Raw genomic sequence first — 19,890 nt, 5'->3', positions numbered from 1 at the left:
ACCGAGTATGAATACAAAAGCATATGTAGTTATTCCAATATAAAGTGGACTGTTATTCCTTAGGTCTTTTGAAGTAGTTTGTCAGATTTAAAACTACGATATGTGCATTGAGGTATTGCAGGAAAACATTGGCAAACTTTCTTTTCACCTTAGAGAAACCAGATTTTTTTTTTGTTTGTTTTTGTTTTTTTGAAAATAGTATGACTATTCTGTTGCTACTGCTTCTACCATTCAGAACTGAGAGTGGTGCCTTTTTTCTCTTTTTTTGTGAAACAGGTGACTTAGCCCTAATGGACTTTTCAAGACTCTTAATTGACATTGGTCAGATATTAAGAACCTCTGATATGTCAAAATATTTAAGTAATTTTGTTACTAGGATTTGAATGTCTCATATTTCCAGAGTTTCAATGTAAACGCAAAATCTGCTCTGAAGGGTAAGCAATACTTAGTACATGATGCCTGGGTCTTTTGAGTTCTAGTCTTTGATTCTGGGTTTTCTTATATATTTACAAATAATAGATGCCAAAATAGTTCTCATGTCTGTTTACTAGTAAATAGCACATTTTAAGAACTATCTCTGAGATATATGGCATCATGCAGTTGAAAGGTTCTGTCTGCACCTGCAATCTGTGCAGTTACGGTGTAGGAATTAACTTACATTATAGTGAAATTGACTGAAGGACTCATTAGATGAACTGCAAAATTAATTACTTGGAAAGAGATGTAAAAAAAGCTGCAGTAAACTACCAAAAAGATCAGAGCGTGGTTATGCGGGCACAAGCAGTGTAAGTTAAGTAGTGTGGAGTATTTGTTTGGAACAGGAAAAAAGCTGAGATGATGGACGCAGCCAGTGACCACCTGTCTGACCACGTGCTGCACAGCCAGAACTGGTTGGGCTTAGAAGCGAATCAGAATTCTTGCTCCTTCTCTGTGCAGGTAAAAATCTGCTTCACGGAGAGCTGCTTTGTTCTGTCACTTCTTGTCATTCTGGCAACAGAAGGCTGACTGCTTTCCTAGCAGCCAGAGAACCTCCAGCTCCACATAATTTTTTTCTTTGGGAGAGTTGAGGTACTGTCAATTTCTGAAGTCTGATGGGAGGACAACAGAAAAACGGGGTTGGCAGGAGTCTACACAACTCTGGTAATTTTGGTTTGCATTTTCTTATATAGCCTAATACAAAGAAATCTTTCACATCATCTCATCCAAGAGATGAAAAGACCAGATGATATTTTTCTAGAGTAGTACTAGCCTGCCAAAACATGCCCCCCCCGCAAAAAAAAAAAAAAAGCGCTAACACTGTCACTTAAACATTTTTAATGTATAATGGCTGCAACAGTCTGAAGTAACTACATAGTCTGCTGTTTCACACTGTAATTTCCTGGTTAAGCAGAAGAGAAATTCCCAAGCTGACGCTGAGTATTGAAAGATAAGAACTTTGGCTTCCTGCCTTGTGCAGATGTAGTTACCTTTTATGGAGTCATAAATGAAAAATAGTTTGTGATTAAATATCTGTGTGTATCAAGCAGTATCTATTCTACTACGGTATTGCAAGAAGTTTAAAAGATTGTCAGACGGATTGGAAATCTAACGTTTCCTTTGCAATTTACCCTGTTATCAATCTTGTGAGCGGTTAATAGACCTCAGCCATCAGATTCTCAAGGCTTGTCTCGTAACGGTGACTGATCGGTTGGGAACTAATACCACGTGCCTTGAGAAATCGCCGTCTTTCTCTGGGAACCTTGACAAAGAAATTGGACTCTCTAAACCACTTAAGGGAGTGATCAGAACTGTCCTGCTTGAGCTGAAAGATTTTTTTGACAGTTCTTGGAACAGGCCCATAAAGGAGAATTCCATTGCTGAGCTACTGCTCATAATCATGAAAAATCTTGTCATGATGTGAGTTTCCTACACCGTAATGCTGCCGAGTTATGGACAAGCACAAGACTAGTCAGAAACTGTTGCCATCAAATTTTTCAAGGTGAGTATCACATTTATTGACACTGTAGAGCAAGAATAATTGAGAACCAGATAATACTTACTTGGGTCTGCTGTAAATAAGAAGTATATTTATATTTTGGCGGTAATTAGCCTTTTTGTTTCACGTATGAATTGATGATTTAAGTAAGCTACCAAAGCTTTAGATACTGTAATGATTTGCTTTCAAGTCAATACTCTAAGCTCGGGGAAGCAAGCTCTCACAGGAGGGGTGAAAATGTTTACATGATTAAAAAAGAACAAATAGCATTTGAGTAGAAGTCTCCAATTTCTTCCCACTGTGAAGGAAGGCATGGTACTGACAGGATATAGCACAGGTCTGTGACTTCTGGTTTTAGTTGTACCGCTGTCCTCTTCAAGAGGTAGTTGTCCAGTTACTTCAACCCCCCAAAACTTAAAAGGGATTTTACAGAGATCTAAAAACCTAACAACTAGAAAAGAGCCAGTTATTAGCTCTTAAAAGGTGTGCTTTTTTTTTTTTAACTAAAATAACTGCTCAAAGAAGCCTAGAATCAACTGGCTAGACATACGGAATAAAATCTGCCTCTGCTCTTGACTTTTGCCCCACCAGCTTGATTTCCTCAGGATTTTACCTGCTTGGCTTAGCAGGAGAATTCATGCAACTGTTTCTGATGCTTTTGTTGGCTCCAGATTTATAGAAGGTGTTGAGCCGTGGCAATAAGAATCCAGCCTCTTGAACTGGAATGCACTTTGCTTCTAAAAAATTTTCTGGCTTGCATCAAAATCATAAATACTAAATTGTTGCTTGTGTCAAATCTCTTCATTGCACAGCCACATAAGGAAGATATTACTTTTTTTTTTTTTTTTTTCTTCTCGTAGCCACCAAACATTTGATATGGAGTTGTGAGGAGAGGTAGAGGAAAGATGCCATTAAGAGAATGGAAGACAAATGGAAAATCAGGGTGCTGTCTAGACACACGCTCATTTTGTTATATCGGTGTCATCCAGCTTCAGAAACTGCATTCACCTTTCCAAAAGATATCTGAGCATACTCTACAGTCCATCTTCCCAAACACTTCTGTAAGCTACAACACTGAAAAATATAACCAGCTACTATTTTTTTCCCAGTTGGTCAGAATTAAGAAGAAAATAACGGGCTCTGCAAAATTGTGTATAACAGTTTCAAAATCTCTTCCAAATGCTCCTCTCTGTTTTGGCTGGTATCTGCAGATATTTAGCCACTCAGGGTTTTCTGAGCTCCTCTGTGAGTGGTTGCAATCACCTATGCATGTTGAAAATTACAGGAATATTAAATGTGTTACTCTACGTAACTAAACCTAGAGGTTCCCTCATACAGGCTGACAGACCATGTGAATTTGTAGGAGCTATTGAGTCTTCTTTATAAGCTCTGGATAAGTGTTCTTTAATTACTTTCACTTCTCATTAATAAAACTCTTTTTGTATGGGAAAACAGTTGAGTAGCAGGTAAGTTCTATGTGGCACCTTTCTCTACTTGTTATTGAGAGACCTGAGAATGAATTTACGAAGGCACATAGTAATACTAATACCTACAAAATGTAATTTGAGAGCATAAATATAACCTACAATGATATTGCTTTTTGATTAAAAAAAGGCAAAAAACCCCACCATAAAGCAACTTAATTTTTCCATGGAAATTGTATTAACTGACATCTTTATATTCCTGTCTTAATTGTGGCAGAAGAAGTGTTAGCCAAATGGCTTGTAGTACTATAAGGGGTAATTCTTTAATACTAGAAAAAGAATCATTGACCTGTACTAAGCCCTGGCTGCAGATGGCCTGTAACAAAAGTATATGAAGTACTAAATGATTATTTAAACATTGTATTTTCAACATTTTTCTGGTGCTTTGCAAGTATGTGCTATGTATGCTTTATGTAAACTCTCCATAATTTTTTGTACCACTTCCTACAGAAATTCAGCAAGGGATTATTTAAAAATAAGGAGACTAGACTAGACTAGAATAGATTTTCGGATGGGAGAGACCTACATTGATCATCTACTCAAGGTGTGGCCACACCAATGCTATTTCAGGTACAATCTAATCAATAAGGTATACAGGTTTTAATTAATCTTAAACTCATTTGAATGATTCTTTCTTTGAGTATGGCCATGAAACTTGTCTGTTCAAAAGTATTACACTGATATTTGAATGGAAATCATTCTGTCAAAGATTTGCTCATTATTAATAAAATCAACACTAACTAGCATTTATGTGACATTTAGATTCACCATCACATTTTCAATCATAAAAATAGGGAACCAGCTGTCAAAGGGCTTCTGAGGGTTTGTCTTGAGCTGAAAATCTTTCTATTTATTTATCAAATTAATTGCATGATTTATAAAAATGAGTTTGCTGAAAAATGCTTTATAAAGGAGGCTGGTTTTCCATTAAAGAGCTAGCAGAGAACAGAGGATGGAATAAAACTGCATCTACTAGAATCTCTCATAGGACTTTTATATCAAAAACAGAAAATGGAAAATGAGTCAAAACAGTCACATTCAGCCCCTTTATAACAGTCTAAAAACAATCTGCTTCTATCTCTATCAGATAAAAGCAAACTCCTGAAAAATGTAAACTTTATTTAAATTTTATATATTTGCTATAAAAATACCACAACACTTCACATAATGAGTTGAAATTTGGTTATCTGGATGAATCATCATCCTCCAAAGTTGTCCCTAAGCAGCATTCTGTCCTTGAAAGTGCTTGAAAACCGAGAGCTGTAATGACGTGGGCCTAGGAAGCTGCTGGCCGGTGAAGACGACCACTTCTTTAGCACAACTGTACAGAGAAGAGCTTGGACAGGAATTATGAGGATGCGCGGAGGATTAAGCTAAATTAAGATCTTTCAGACTGGCAGAAAAAAAAAAAGATGACAAGACGAAGTCTGAAGATGTTGGCTGCCAGAAGAGTGAGTTTTGCAGGTGGCGTTTGGTAAGGTGATAAGGACTAGGAAATATGTTTTGCAATTCCTCACCTCTGTCACAAGTCTTTTTCTCAGTGATTCTCAGGTAACCAGGGAAAAGTGAGAAAAGTTGCAAAGGAAGATGTGAAGTATTTCTACTCTTTGACTTACAACTAGATTACTATTCCTTTTGTGTTTTGTATCCCTCGGGCTGCTCTGCCCACAAAGCTCCAAACATCCAGATGGAACAATGATGTTATTTTGTATTTACCACTAATTCCATCATGTATCTTCAAGTCCTTAGTCACATATTTATTTGCTTATTTTAAAAGCAATGAAACAGTTGGTGATATCTTCTGAGGATACACACTGCTGTACTTTGTTGAGAGAAGACACTATGAAAAGCAGACTGTACTTTAAGTCATTGAAGAGTACCAGTGAATGAAATAGGATTTTCATTGTTTTCATTCCACTTTGACAGGACAACAACTTGTAACACTGTAACTACATAAAAGTAAACTAGGTCCTCCTTTAGAAAGTGTATGTTTGTTTTGTCTGTTTCTTTGGGTTGTCTTTGTTTGGTTGGGGTTTTGTTTGTTTTGGTTTTGGTTGTTTGTTTTTAATCGTTTCATGCAATATTTACTTGCTTTCCTGTTATTTAGAATACATTAATACCTGCAAGTCTCCTCATTTTTTAAAATTCCCTCTTCTCTTTTCCAAAGCATGCCCTGGTTTCCAAGACACTGTCTTGTGTTGCCATAGCAATCTTTGAAGAGCACTAAGCCTTTGCATTCACAGGACAAGCAGCAGTGGGGTAATTATCAAGAAAGAATAAATCCCTTTGAGATTTTATTCAAGCCTCTGTATCACAGGACTAGGTTATTTCAGCCCAGTGGGAGGAAGAAGTGGGAGATTTCAATGCATTTGATGTGTGAATGGGAATGTGACTATCTGGATGTGGCACATAACATACACATAATAAGTAGGAGTAGAAGGATGGACATATGGCTTCTAGGAAAGTAAGATTTTGAGATCATGGGCAGCTTTAATGGTGGCCCACACAGAGTCCACAACTCACAAGTGACGTACCCTCAACACAAGAAAAAGCCTCATTTCCTGCAGCAGCAAACTGGCCCATTTGGGCCCCTAAACCTGAAACTTCTGCAGTTAGTCTGAGTTGTGTACTTTTTGTTTGCGAGTCTTTCTTTCATAGCTGGGTTATTAAAATTGTGACAAGATTCTTTTATTCCTTTATTAAGTTCACAGAACTGGACTGACAAATGTTGAAACATTTAGAAGTTAACGGGCTTTTTTAAATTGGGTCTGGGTGCCTTTTAAGGGAATAAAGTTGTTCGGTAATTCTTTTGCTGTCATTTTAAAAGTGGCATTAACTAACAAAAGGAGACACAAATTAGAAAGGAGCAATATAAAGACAAAGCATGCAAAGCTGCTTGTGAAGCAGTCACACGCTGTCTGCCATCTCCAACAAATTTTTACCAGCGTCCAATTGTTTCAGATGCTGCTTAGGCTTAACTCACAGCAGTGTTGCAAAAAGGCTTTTCTTGACAAGCTCCATCAGATTCTGCCTATTGGAAGCTCAGGTGGCAAAATGCAAGATATTTAGCACTCAGAAGTCCTTCTCTTCTAATAATAAAAGCTGATAAGTAATGCAGATAATTTTCTCTTTGCTGCTGGCTTACACTAGAGCGCTTGTTATGAAAGGAAAACTAAAATTGTGTCTACATTAAGAGCCTGGGAAAGAATTTTTTGCTTTATTGTTCATGTGGTGAGTGAAGCGGCATCCAAAAGTTAACCAAACAAAATAGCCTCATTATTCTGATTATTCTGTCTTTGTCTTCTGTAATATTTCATCGTTGTGCCAGCTTTTGAAGTTGGGCCCTCTGAGTAAGGCAAGTTGGACCCTGCCTGCTCTGGGTAACATCATGGTGCTGTGAGAGGTTTGTGTTTTGTCAGATGATGCTGTTTCTTCAGTGAATGTGAATGCAAGTGAAGAACATTGATTTGAGCAGCATGCCTTTAGACGGGACTGTTCTGACCCCCAAAATATTCCTTCCCTACTTAAAAAATGAACAACCAACCTCCTGTCCCCAAACTCCGCTTTATTACAGCCTGTGATTGTAGATGTGCTATTTGCAAGGAAGCAAACTTCACTGACCTTTGATCTTATGTTCATCATCAACATTTTGATCAACTTCAAACACCTTTGGAGAGCTCCTGACAGCACCGCATGACCTGGTAAGGGAAAAAGAGTCTGGGTTTTGTCCAGTAACTCCAACTGAAACTGTTCTGGAAATGGTCTAAGTGGGTGGAAATGCTTATTATAGGTTGTAAAAGGATCCCAGGAACAAAATCAGGCTGGAATAAAGGACACTTCCCAAAAGACCTTAGATATAATCCCCTAAACACACCTTAAATAGAATACCCAGGTTGCTATATGATCCCGTCATGGTACTTGTCACCGTTTTCTAGTCAGGAGGTGACAAAGCTCATGGCCATGTTTCCTTCTATCGCCCTGTTAACATCCACTACAGACTTTAGAAGATGTTGTGTAAAAGGTTTAAAATTATTTTTGAAACACCTTGATTTTGAGGATAGTTACTGGAAAGTGCAGGGAGGTGGCCGTATTTTCGGAGGCCTTAGTAAAGAAACCGTGAACTGCCCCGAAACTGACGTAAAGGTGGAAACGTCCCCGGCCACTTGAAAATTTAAGAGAATTTTAGAGATGCTTTCTTTTTTTTAAACTGGGTGGGGGGCGAAAAAAATCAATTTAAATGCTATAGACTGGAAACTGCTCGTGTCCGGCACCAACACCGTCACCCACCTTGCGGGCGGTGCTCGGGGCGGCGCTCACAGGAACATGGCGGGCGGGGCCGTGAGGAGACGGGGGTGTCCGGTCGCCCCACGGCGCCCGTGGGGAGAACCCGGCGCGGCCGGCGGCTCTCCCCGCACTGCAGCGGCCCAGGCGCCGCGCAGGGGCTCCGCTACCGCCCCCGAGGCGGCCGCTGGGGCGGGGCGGGAGCGGCGGTGCCGCCCTCGCCGCGGTCCCGCCGAGCCTGCTCGCCTGTTGGGCGGCGCCGCGGCCGCTCGCTATGGGCGTGGGGAGCGAGGGGCGCGGGCTGCGCTGAGGCGGCGGCACATGGCGGGCGGCCGCTGAGGGCCCGGCCGGTGTGGGCTCCCAGCCGCCGGCAGCGGGGCTGGGGACGGGGAAGGGGGAGAGCGCCCGTGTGCTGCGTCCCGGTGCCAGGCATGGCGGAGACCCTGAGCCCCTGCACCCCACGGGGCCAGTGTCAGGCCAACGTGGGCGCCAACACCTCCTCACCCAACGCGGGCGCCAACGCCTCTTCCGCTGCCTCCGCGCTGGCAGGCGGCAGCGCGTGGAGGGGCTGGGAGCCCTTCTCCATCTTCACCATCCTCATCCTCACCCTGCTGGTGCTCCTGACCGTGGCCACCTTCCTCTGGAACCTGCTGGTGCTGGCGACCATCCTGCGAGTGAAGGCTTTCCACCGGGTGCCCCACAACCTCGTGGCCTCCATGGCGGTGTCGGACGTGCTGGTGGCCGCCCTGGTGATGCCGCTGAGCTTGGTGAAGGAGCTGTCGGCCGGGCGGAGGTGGCGGCTGGGCCGGGAGCTGTGCCTCGTGTGGGTCTGCTTCGACGTGCTGTGCTGCACGGCCAGCATCTGGAACGTGACGGCCATCGCCCTGGACCGCTACTGGTCCATCACCCGCCACCTGGACTACACGCTGCTCACCCGCCGCCGCATCTCCAACGTCATGATCGCTCTCACCTGGGCGCTCTCTGCCGCCATCTCCCTCGCCCCCCTCTTCGGCTGGGGGGAGACCTACAGCCCTGAGCAGGAGCGCTGCCAGGTCAGCCAGGAACCCTCCTACGCCATCGTCTCCACCGGCGGGGCTTTCTACCTGCCCCTCTGCGTGGTGCTCTTCGTCTACTGGAAGATCTACAAGGCGGCCAAGTTCCGCGTGGGAGGCCGCAGGAGGAACGCCGTGGTGCCCCTGCCCGCGGCTGCCCAGGTAAGGGTGGGGTGCGGGGAAGGGTCCCCACTGTCCCCCCGGCACCTGCGTTCTTGCTTCTTGTCTGTCACCCCTGCAGGCGTTGTTTCGGCACAGCGAGAAGACCGAGGTGTGCCCTGGGGCTCTCGTGTGAATTTAGCTCTGCTACAGTCCAGACGCGAGCCATAGTTAGCCAGTCAAAAAGTGCCACTCTTGGAGAAGTGTTTTATTCTTTTTTTTTTCAAATGTGCTATAAGAGTAAGTGACAGGTGCGTTCACTGCCAGTCTCAAAACCCATTTAAAAATCATCTCTTTAGTTTCAATTTACCATTCCTTGGGTTTTTCCCCTCTGTATCTTTTGACGGTGGTGTTGGGGTAAACAAAGACATAAACAGATCCCCATGTTGTGTACAGAGTAAATGTGTGCACTTTTATCTGCCAGCACAGACTTTGTGTGGGGTCTATCACTGTCTGAATAGATTTTAATAAGCAGATTATACACTTTATTTATGTGCTTGGGCTATTTTACCTTCAGTATTGGGAATGTACTGCTCACTGCAGAGTATTGAAGCAATGAGCAATGGTTTCTGGTTTTAAATTACTAGCTATCTTAAAAACCACCTCCTCCTCCTTCTTACCTCGAACATTACCTGTAATCCTGCAAAGCCCTGTTCATGGGGGACGCCTCATTCATTTTGGGGATACACCTAGCTGAAGCGAAGGCTGTGTCCCTGCAGAAGGGTTGGGGTCAGCCCCTTCTGTCCTGTTAAGTTAAGGTCTCTGCATGATGATGCTGCCACCCCTGCCATGTCACCAAGATGCTCGGTAGTATTCTCTGTAAACTCTGCTTTCTGTCACATACTCTTACTCTCACACCTGTCTGTGAAAATGATTCTTTAACAGTATGGTTTTGTGATTGCATGTTGTACTTGGTAAGTCCAGTCTCTTTTCAGGGACAAAAGATAAGTTGTGACTATTAGTTAGAAATGCATAAAGAGACATGGAGCATTTTCTGTTCAACTTGGGCTAAACCTTCAGAGCCTCAGTCCTCTGCTAAATCCCTCTAACTTTTGTTTGGAGTCATGGTAGGAAACACATTATTATGGTCATGAATAAAAGCCTGTAGATTGTGTCCCCTGATTCTAGCGAGAGATATTTCCAAGTTCTTTTAAGTATGATGGATGTATTGCTTGGAGTTAATGCATGATCTTTCCAAGCGCAAAAGCTAGTTGAATATTTACAGTGGTTTTGCATGCCTTACCTTTTACATACACACATACTCATACAGACTAGTGGGAAGCTAAATGAGCTGAGGCATTGCTGCTTAAATTTTAGCCTGTTCAGAGGCACGTTGTTGGTATGTCAGTTTTAACAAGAAAAAGTCTGGCTCCTAATTGTCATAGTTCTGTCTGCAAAAGCTCCTGCGTGGGCACAGCTGGGCTGGCAGGTAGATGCTTTTTGCTGATGCAGTGTCTAGGAACTGGTTTAGGCTGTACTGACAAAAGAGCTCCTGCCACTTTGAGCTGAATACTCATTTTGGAGGGATTGCCAGTATAAAACTATTGCAATACCAGCACATGCTCAAGCCAGTAGTTCTTCATCTTCCTTATATTGGTTGTGATTGACATATTAACTTCTCCTTTTATAACAGCGATTCTTGCATCTGCAGTTGGTATGTTGTGGTAACCCTCCCCATTGTCCCAGCACCTTCATTTGCTGACTTAAAACAGTTTTGTGATTCACATGCAAACCTTTACTTGGCATCTAAAGGGAAAGCTGATGCCCAGCTGCACATGTATATGTGAAATAAACCTGTGGAACAAGGGACTTATTCACTTTTATCCTGATCCCATTTAAGCTTATAGGAGCAGGATCCATCATGTTCAAAGGAACAGCGGCAGTTCCCCAGTGAATTCTGGAAAGGAATCTTCAGGTATATCACTACTGTTCCTTTGGCAAAACTTATTTGTTTTTAGGAAGCCAACACAATGATAACGTTGCCAGGGTAAATGGCAAACCTAGGGACATGATCCAGCTTTGCTCGTCACACCCAGGGGTAATTAGACTGTCAGTGTCAGCCCTGTCCTCTCTGATCGGGCAAATTCTGTTCCACTTCCCTTGTTTTGCCCATCAATTCACTCTAATTTTCTGTTTCTTTCTCACCTAATGTCTGTCTTTCATCCCTCCCTCTCTGAGAATGTTCACCCTGCAACATTTTTCTTTTGTCACTCTCACTCTGGATGTGAAGTGCCCTCTGTATCTATGTCAGTTCTCACCCCAGATGTCCTGCGCTACTTGATCGCGGTAATGTTAGCGCGGCTTTCGGCAGCTGATGCCAAAAGCTGGCAGCGCTTCCCAGGCTGGAGACAAGCAGCAGCAGCAGTGATCCCTGCTGGGAGACAGGTCTGTGTTGCGCTCAGGAATCAGCTGTCAGGTGGTGCTGAGCTGGAACTGCGTGCCAGGGCTGCGGTTTGTGGCCTGAGGTATACCCAGCAGTGCAGCTGGTTAATACTAGCAAGTTAATTTAAGCAGGAAAAGATATGAGGTCATAGTACTCATATGCCAGGAGAAATGCGTTGAAGAAACTGATGCACCAAGTGGAACAATTATGCTGATACCTTGATGTTTTTGCGCAGTGATTTTCAGCCAACAGAGACAGGTGCCAAAGTGCTTTGCAGGTTGCCCCTGTGTATATATATGTATGTTTATATATATACAGAGAAAGGGCAGTTGTCTTTGAGCTGAGAGCTGGCATACATACCTTGTGTTTCTATACTCTTATAGAGGTACAGAGTAGAGTAGTTACAAAATAACTATTTTGAGTAACTTTTGGTTAAAATTTTACTTGTGTTTTTGAAAAACACTTTTGAAAGTCTGAACAAACTTCAGGTGAGGGAGATGGACATGTAACATCTGAGGTCTTTCTAGTTTTAATGACAGCTTGTTTCTTACTTTCCCTTGAAACAAAAAAATTGCAGAATTGGAACTCTAAATAAGGCTAGTGCTTTTATAATTATTTGTTTGCTAATAATGAAACTCCTTAAAAAGTGAATTCTACAGTCAATACCAATGTCAGTGAACTTCATGTAAAAATACTAGTGACAGAGCATCACTGACAGCTATATTGTCACACTTTGTTGACAGTAATAATTCTCTCTGTAAATAGCCCAGTTGAAATAAACGAGACTGGTTGAAAACCAGCAGATACTTTTAAATCAATGAAGTCACTTGTAGCCTAGGTTTTGTCCAGCAAGAACAAGGATGGCAGAATCTGAATGTCAGGTTTACTTGCATGTAGCAATTACAGGGTCAGGATTAAATTTCCATGTGAGGAGTTAAAAATCAAGTTCTCTTGAGGGTTGGTTTTTGTTGGTTTCTTTTTGTCTTTCTCCCGTCTCAAAGCACCTTGTATAGTATATGAGTAATTAGATCTGACACAAGCTTTATCAGTTTTGTGAGAGTCCTTCGCACTACTTAGTATCAAGCCCCAGAGGTCCAACAGTGCAGTGTTGTTCTGCGCCTTGGATCATTCAGCCTCTCCAACCCAAGTAACCAGTCAGGACAATACAGGAGAGAAAACAGATTCGCCTTCTCTGAAAAAGTCACAGGCCTTCTATTTCTTATTTCTACCTCTGACTGTACAAGCAGAAGAGATGGGTCAGGAAACAAAGTGCAACTTTCTGCAAGAGTGGCAGAAGATACCAGATAGGAGAAAGGTGAGGCAGGAAGCAAAATAGAGTGGGCAGCAATTTCCTGAGAGAAATGCAGAGCTATTCATGTTTACAGCAGAAGAAAAGCCTTGAGAGAAAGCAGGTGTTCTTTTCCCTATCAAATGTATTGTTTGTCATATTGGTGGAGCATCCAAGAAAGTGTAGACATTCCTGTGTTTTGATCCTTCGTTGTGCATTTCAGTTTCTTGTGTTCTTGTTCAAAGAACAGGAAATATGCTAAAGCTGCGCTGAGGCAGTAATGATCTTTTTCTTTGCTGAATCACACTGTAACAGGCAAAACTCTGAATTTGTGGTAGTAAGCCAGATATGATCGATGTTTATCATCTTTACTGTTGTTTAAATCAGAAGTTATTGTAGACCCTGGAGGTAAAGTACAAACACATACACAGTAACTGCCACGAAGGACCAGTAATAACAATCATTAAACCTCTAAGAAACACTTCAAATGAAGGGATTTCATCAGAAGCTCCTTGGTGGCATGTTTTTTGTAACGCTGTTAGGAACACAGAAATTGGGAACGTACAGCTCTAGGAACATACAACCACTCAATACTAGTAATTTCCTGGGGACAGACAAACAACAGAAGTGGCATTGAACTGTAACTGCTGATCAAGGAGCAGAAGAATGAATCTGAAACTAAACCAAACTCCTTTGTGTCTGTAGAAGAATTCGTACTTGAGAGCTCTTTTCCTTCATTTAATTCTATGACACTCTCACTGGAGAGCGGCCGCCTCTGCACTTCTCAGAGCCTGTTGTCCTGGAAATAGCTGATGTCAGAAATTCAGAACCTAATTCTGGCCTTAGAGGAGCAGTCCTTTCATACCAGCATTTTTCCCTGCCGCTTCTGACTTGCGGAGGGAAGGAAGTCTGTACCCAGGGCAGAGTGTGCTGCCAGCCGCTGAGCGACAACAGCATGTGACACCATGCAGAGATGCTCACATATGAGAGATGTCCCCAGGATAAGCTGGGACATCTTCATGGATTGCTTTAATTTACAGTCTGTGACCCCTGTACAGCACAGCCTGCTTGCTAGCACTAACCAGTAGGCCCAAAATGAGGGGAAAGTTTTTATATTGGACTTGTCCTTTGCTTCATGTGGCACAGGGAAAACGGTCAGATATTGTGATTTATGTTAGAAACTGGAGTCATGTGCAGCCTCCAGGATTGGCACTGGAAACTGCAGATTTGGTACAGTCAGAGATGTGTTTAATTCAAGAAAATCACAACTGGCAGGGCTGGAAAGCAGCCAACATAATCTTTTTGGCTTGTGCTTTTGTTCAGACAATGCCAAATTACAGTGGATTACCCCATGCCTGCGCAAAGGGGGAATCCTGCAGCATGGTTCCCCTGCCAGCACCGTGTACCGCAACAGCATTTGCCTACAGTTTACTTTCCATGTACTTTGTCTGGGTTGGCTTATAACAAACAGCCTTGACAACATCGTCTTGGGGGCTGATAGTTGTAGCAAGGATAATCTTGCACCAACCAGGCCAGGAAGATGAGTCAGGTCTGCAGCAAATCACAAAGAGAGCAATAAAAATAATTTGAAATTATAATGAAAGGTTGGACTTCCCCAGCTTTGCAGTTGGCACTGATACATATTTTCTGATATGAACAGCACTTCAGATTAAATCCATGTTTAATTTTAAAAATCTAGTGGACTTGTCTCCTGATCAGTCAGTCCCCACAGCAGGGATGAGATGCTGGCAGTCCTTGTAGCAGGTGTATGTGGTGACCAGGCAGGGAAGGAGCACAGGATGGAAAAGCTGATGCATTCACAGGGGCGTTGAGTACAGGGCCTTGCTAGAAACCCTCTGTAAAGTCTGGTTCCTCTTGTGACGGTGGAGAGCCAACTGAGCAAGGGTTGTTTGTAGCTTATGTGGCTTTCACACAGCTGCCAAGCTTTAAAGGAAAGGGCTGTCAGGCACTGGACCAGGCTGCCCAGGGAAATGGTGGAGCCACCATCCCTGGAGGTGTTTAAAAGGCGTTCAGATGAGGTTCTTAGGGACATGGTTTATTGCTAGAGTTAGGTTATGGTTGGACTTGATGATCCTGAGGGTCTCTTCCAACTGAAATTATTCTATGGTTCTGTGATTCTAAATGCTTCTCTAAGTCCTGTTGAAGGAACAGGCTGAAAGACCTTTTTGAGCAGGGATACTAGTTGCGTTTTCAAGAACATCTTGTGTATCCTTTTCAAAGGATTTCTTAGGGAAAATTGAAGCAAAATATCTCCAGTCTGCCAGGGATATTTACACAGTTTACTTAATGAAAGGTTCCATGAGAGATCCCATTACCTTTTCCTAAAGCACCAGGCTGCTATTTGCACTTTTATTATTATTACAACATTAATCAGAAGTCCTAGGCAGAACTAGTCAAAAATTAATTGAAACAACAGCTATAACAACAGAGAAAGTAGCAATTATGTAGATAGGAAGACAACAGCTGTCCTGTAATTTACAAAGATACCCTGATCTGTTTTCACTTGCTGTTTGTTATTCAGAGGCCTGATCTAACAACCAGTGGAGTTTGTGGAAATTCCTCTAATTTCAGTAGGGGCTTGACCAGGCTGTAAATGTGTGCTTCATTAGGGAAAACACCAGAGGACTGTGGTATCTTCTGTCAAAATAAATAACTTTTTCTCACAATATGAAAATAAGTGGTAAGATTCCCTACTAGTGAATTCTGGAGTTGTCACAAGCCTTCTAAAACCTGAAGTACTGAAAAGGGTCTGATTTGATGATGGCACACTGCAAGCTCTATCTTTTGAGTAAGAGTTGAACGTTAAATGTCGCACCAAACTATGCCCAATGTTAGTGACAAAGTCCTTTGTGTGGCTCTTCCCAAGAGGCATATTTATGTAGCTATTCCTTAGGGCCAAGATGTAATCTTTCAGGGTTGCTTGTCACAAATTTGTCCTCGTGTCATACATTCATCCCTTTTGCAGGGTGTGATTAAGGATGTGCAGAGCAAGTCCTTCTGCAGACAAATGGTATGATCCTTGCTACATGAGGGGTGTCCCATTTTAATTGTCAGGACAGATGTGATTTTCATTTTCCTCCATTATTTGCCCGTGCCCATAATTTGCTGCTCTTACATTCTGCAGCCGTGTCTCATGTCTGAGGGCGAAGCCAGGGATATCCATCTTGAAGAGTGATTGTGTAGTCATTGCCAGTGTTTCCGTCTCTGAGTTACTCTGCTCATATTAAACAGAGGCTCTCCATCTATTATAAAGCTTGCACAAAGATGGCACACGCCTGTGGAATATGTAGTTAATTTAACAACAAGCCATCTTTGGAGTGGTGTGAAGGTCTTACAGTGCCTGTGGATTAGCACTTAGGCAAATGGTAGAGCCTCAGGTTGCATCCTTAAACTGTTTTATTTTATTGTGCTGTCTTCATAACTGTAGCGTCTAGAAGAACCTTAAACTCGCAGATACCTTAATCTGCAGATTAAAATCACAAGGGAGTATAATCTTTTTCTGGATAGATTCTAAGCACACCAATAACTTGTGCCCAGAAGCTGTTTGCCGCAGTCCTGCTGCCTCCTGGAGCTCTGGGCTATACTCACTGTGCAGATGAACATCCTGCCCTGAGAGAGGAGGCAAGAGGCACCGTGGGCAGCCTGGAGTAGCTGATGTTTTCCTCTCTCTTGCGTAACTTCTGTTGAAGCCAGAGTTTGAACTAAAGGCTGATTGAAATGGAGTTTTTCTGGCAACGGAGTACTTTTTGTGAGAATACCAAGTAGATCTGAGTGAAATAAAGGGCAGCTGACAGAAGAGAGAAAATGAGGACCAGAAAATGCTGCTTCTCCAGCAAAGCTTTTCTTTGATTACTACCAGAGTATTTTATAAGCTAATTCAAAACGGTGGCACAGTGCCTGAGGGTCCGTCATTCCAGGTGCACCCTTATGCTCCCACTGTCATATGCAGTGTTGGCACTGTGGCCAGGCTGCAGCTGGTGCGATGCGCTGCTATGTCCCTCTCCAGGAGAGAGAAGTGCCTGTGATGAGGTAGCTTCTGTCAAGGAAGAGCAGAAGGCACGTGTTCTGTCTTTCATAAGGGACTCCTCTTGATGGGTTTGCTTTCCACTGAAATATTTCTGAAGTATCAATTTTATTTCAGGCATTTATGATTTGGGGGAGGGGGATAATGAAATATTGGCTTTTTCCATAGATCAGGCACATTTCTTAAAACTTTCCTTTAATTGAAATCCTGTTCTTTTATTTTAAAAGGTTCTGATGGAAAATTTTTCCTGCAGATTTAGCTGAGTTTTTTGGGCATGCTCTTTCCCTTCTGCAGAACAAGTGGTAGTGCCAAGCTCCCACACCCACCAGGAATGAGATTTTGAGCTCTGTGTCCAGGCAGTTAGGCTGAAGAATATAGCTTTATCTTGTCAAAGAGGCATTTGTTGCAGGTCCCTCCTTAATACCTTAGGGAAATGACCCAAAGGGCCTGCAATGGAATGAAATTAATTTATGATTCAGGCTGGAGAAACTGTGAAGGTCACGTAGCAGCGTATGAGAGCCTGGTTTAGGGACAGGCAGAAGGCACATGCCCTTGTTATCCTTCCTTAGCAACTCGATTTCCCACTAGGTATCAAGGCATCTGATAAAACAAAATGAAAAAGAATGCCTACAAAATACATGGCATCAGTTACTCTTTATTTAGCTCTGTTTGTCAGTCACAGTCAGCAGCTTTTCCAACATAATGAGAAGTCTGGTAATTTTGGCACTCTGGGGTATTTTCGTTCTTTTAGCATGGAAGGAACAGAGTTGGGGCCTTTTGTGGTAGGTGCACAGATGTCGTGCTGTCATTTAAAAGTAATACTTCACTCAAACAAATTGTCTTGGTAAGAATCCATGTTTGCTTTTGTTTTGAGGTGAAGGAAGCTTCGCGTGAACCACAGATGGTGTTTACAGCTCGTCATGCAGCTATCACCTTCCAGACAGATGGAGAAACTTGGAGAGAACAGAAAGAGAAAAAGGCAGCTCTGATGGTTGGCATCTTAATTGGAGTTTTTGTACTGTGCTGGATCCCTTTCTTCATCACAGAGTTAATAAGTCCCCTCTGTTCCTGCAACATCCCACCAGTCTGGAAAAGCATCTTTCTTTGGCTTGGCTACTCCAATTCTTTCTTTAATCCTCTCATTTATACAGCATTTAACAAAAATTACAACAATGCCTTCAAGAACCTTTTTGTAAAGCAGAGATAAAAGGGGATACAGGAGAAAATGATTATTGCATAACACAGAGATTTCTTGAGGGAAATGACTGGGATATGTACAGTTTTCATGTGCAAGAGCTACTTGAAGGGATTTAGGAACAATGAAGAAGAAGATGGAACATGTTTGGAGATAAACCTAGTGACAGTTTACAGTTCCCCCTTCGAAAAACATATATGCTGCTACAGAGTTGGCAAAGAAGATGGAAGCAGTGAATCCCTCCCGTGTGCTCTTTGAATGAACACGTGCTCAGGTTTGCAAGGGAAGGGCTGTAGGTGTCTGACACCATGACCGGCAGATCTAACTGGACTGAGCTCATCTAACCAGCTACAGGTGCCATTCTGTAGTTCACTCATCATTAGCAAAGGCACCAGTGGGAACTGCTAATTGAGCAATACTGAAATGTTTGTGGTATGGGCAGGATACTGGCTTCATTTTTGAGATTTATCTGGAAGGGAATAAACATGCTGTATTCAATCAGTTGTTGAATTGGTGTGAAATTAAAATGGACAGCTCAGCAGCTCAAAACCACACCCTCGTATGATTGAAGGGCTGTGTGTTCTCTAGCAAGCAGCAGTCCTTGATGGGAAGTCTTGGGGAAATACAGGTCAGTTATGGAGGTTAAGTGAAATTTTAGAGCTAAGTGTAAAATAATTCAAAGCTACTGAGAATGTGCTCACACCACTTGCACAGGAGGAGGAGGCCCTAGCGTGGAGTGTTCACCTGCGTTGTATTCTCTCACTCTGCAGGGCTCAGGCTGTCTGCATTTTCTGAAACCCAGGTGAGCTACAGATAGACACATGATTGCTCCAAGAGAAGAGGGACTGTATGCATTATTATTTCATTCTAGCATAAAACTAAGTGTGCATTTGTGTTACAAACACCAAAGAGGCTGTTTTCAATCACCAGGTTTGCTGGCAGCAAGACAGTGCCACTTGGTAGCCATAGGTGAGGATCTGCACTGCACTCTCTGGGGTCCTTGCACCATAAATGTTGTGCTCATCACCCTACCTGCCTGAATTCCACAATTTGTCAGCCTGCATCAACTCTATCCCACTATAAGAAAGGATATTGATGCCATCAGGTCTAAATGACTCCAAAAACTCTAGAGTGACTCAAAACCAAGCCTTAAATTGCTTTTTTCCAAGATCAAACAGCTCTGTCCCAACAATATACACATAAGTAAGTTTAAAGATATTTCCATGCATACTGCTCAGTCTGTCTTTCTCCCTCTTTGTTCCTCTAATGGGTTTTACTTCCTCCCCTTCCCCAAGGGGTGATGCTGACAGTATCTCTGAGTATTTCTGGTGTGGCAACTTCGTACCGTCACAAAGTCCCAGCACCATCCCCTATCTCCTCCTAAACTTTCTTTAGGTACCACAAGGGCAAGACATCACAGCTCTGGTGGGGCTGGGCAGAATTGCAGGTCCTTTTGAAGCTGAGGTTTGACCTTTTACACTCCCTTTCTCTGCCAGTTTTTTGTCTTCTGATGCTTAAGCAACTCTTTGATTCAAAGCGTACCCTCAGGCAAACCACACAAAACTCCACAGTATGACTTAAAACTCACGAATTTCAGCTCCAGCACTATACACCACTGGCATCTTGATCTCACTGCACTGCATCGCAGTTGGTCTAATCTCTGACAGTTACCAAGCTAATGGGCATCCCATCGATGCAAGTTCTGACCGTGAAGCTCCTACCAGGGCCTTGGTATCCTGGCATTCTCTCACAGGCCATGGCAGCTTCAGCTCAGTGTTTCCCCCAGCTCGGGACTGACGTACTTAACAGCCATGTCGGAGAGGTACTATCAAGTCTCTTCTATTCTGAAAGCCAGAAAAATGATGCAGCCTTTACTTGCTTAACTGTAAAGCAGAGTATATTGCAGTGTAGCCTAAAATGATTCATGTAGCTGGTGATGTCAGTTTGCACTTAATGTCGGGTATATGGGCAACTTAGACCAAGGCAAGTTCCAGCGCCTTTCTAAATAAGTGATTTTAACAAATGCTG

At 42.8% G+C, this 19,890-nt stretch overlaps 1 protein-coding gene across 1 annotated transcript; it reads left to right on the top strand.

Annotated features, from left to right (window-relative positions):
• Positions 1-8,068: 8,068 nt before the first annotated feature.
• Positions 8,069-18,289, top strand: LOC135990364 (5-hydroxytryptamine receptor 5A-like). Its single transcript, XM_065637999.1, has 2 exons — positions 8,069-8,954; positions 17,542-18,289. The coding sequence occupies exons 1-2, from the start codon at positions 8,172-8,174 to the stop codon at positions 17,872-17,874; spliced, it is 1,116 nt and encodes a 371-aa protein (XP_065494071.1). The 5' UTR covers positions 8,069-8,171; the 3' UTR covers positions 17,875-18,289.
• The last annotated feature ends 1,601 nt before the right edge of the window (positions 18,290-19,890 follow it).

Source organism: Caloenas nicobarica, chromosome 6 (genome assembly GCF_036013445.1).
Source record: "Caloenas nicobarica isolate bCalNic1 chromosome 6, bCalNic1.hap1, whole genome shotgun sequence".
Taxonomy (NCBI): domain Eukaryota; kingdom Metazoa; phylum Chordata; class Aves; order Columbiformes; family Columbidae; genus Caloenas; species Caloenas nicobarica.
Note: the sequence above shows the minus strand (reverse complement) of the source record. Positions and strands in the feature narration are given on the sequence as shown.

What these genes read in the sequence shown, in the direction of transcription:
- LOC135990364 (XM_065637999.1), top strand. Translation starts at nt 8,172, where the DNA reads ATGGCGGAGACCCTGAGCCCCTGCACCCCACGGGGCCAGTGTCAGGCC. An exon ending in CCCTGCCCGCGGCTGCCCAG is followed by an intron (nt 8,955 to 17,541) that starts GTAAGGGTGGGG and finishes TTTTGTTTTGAG; the next exon opens with GTGAAGGAAGCTTCGCGTGA.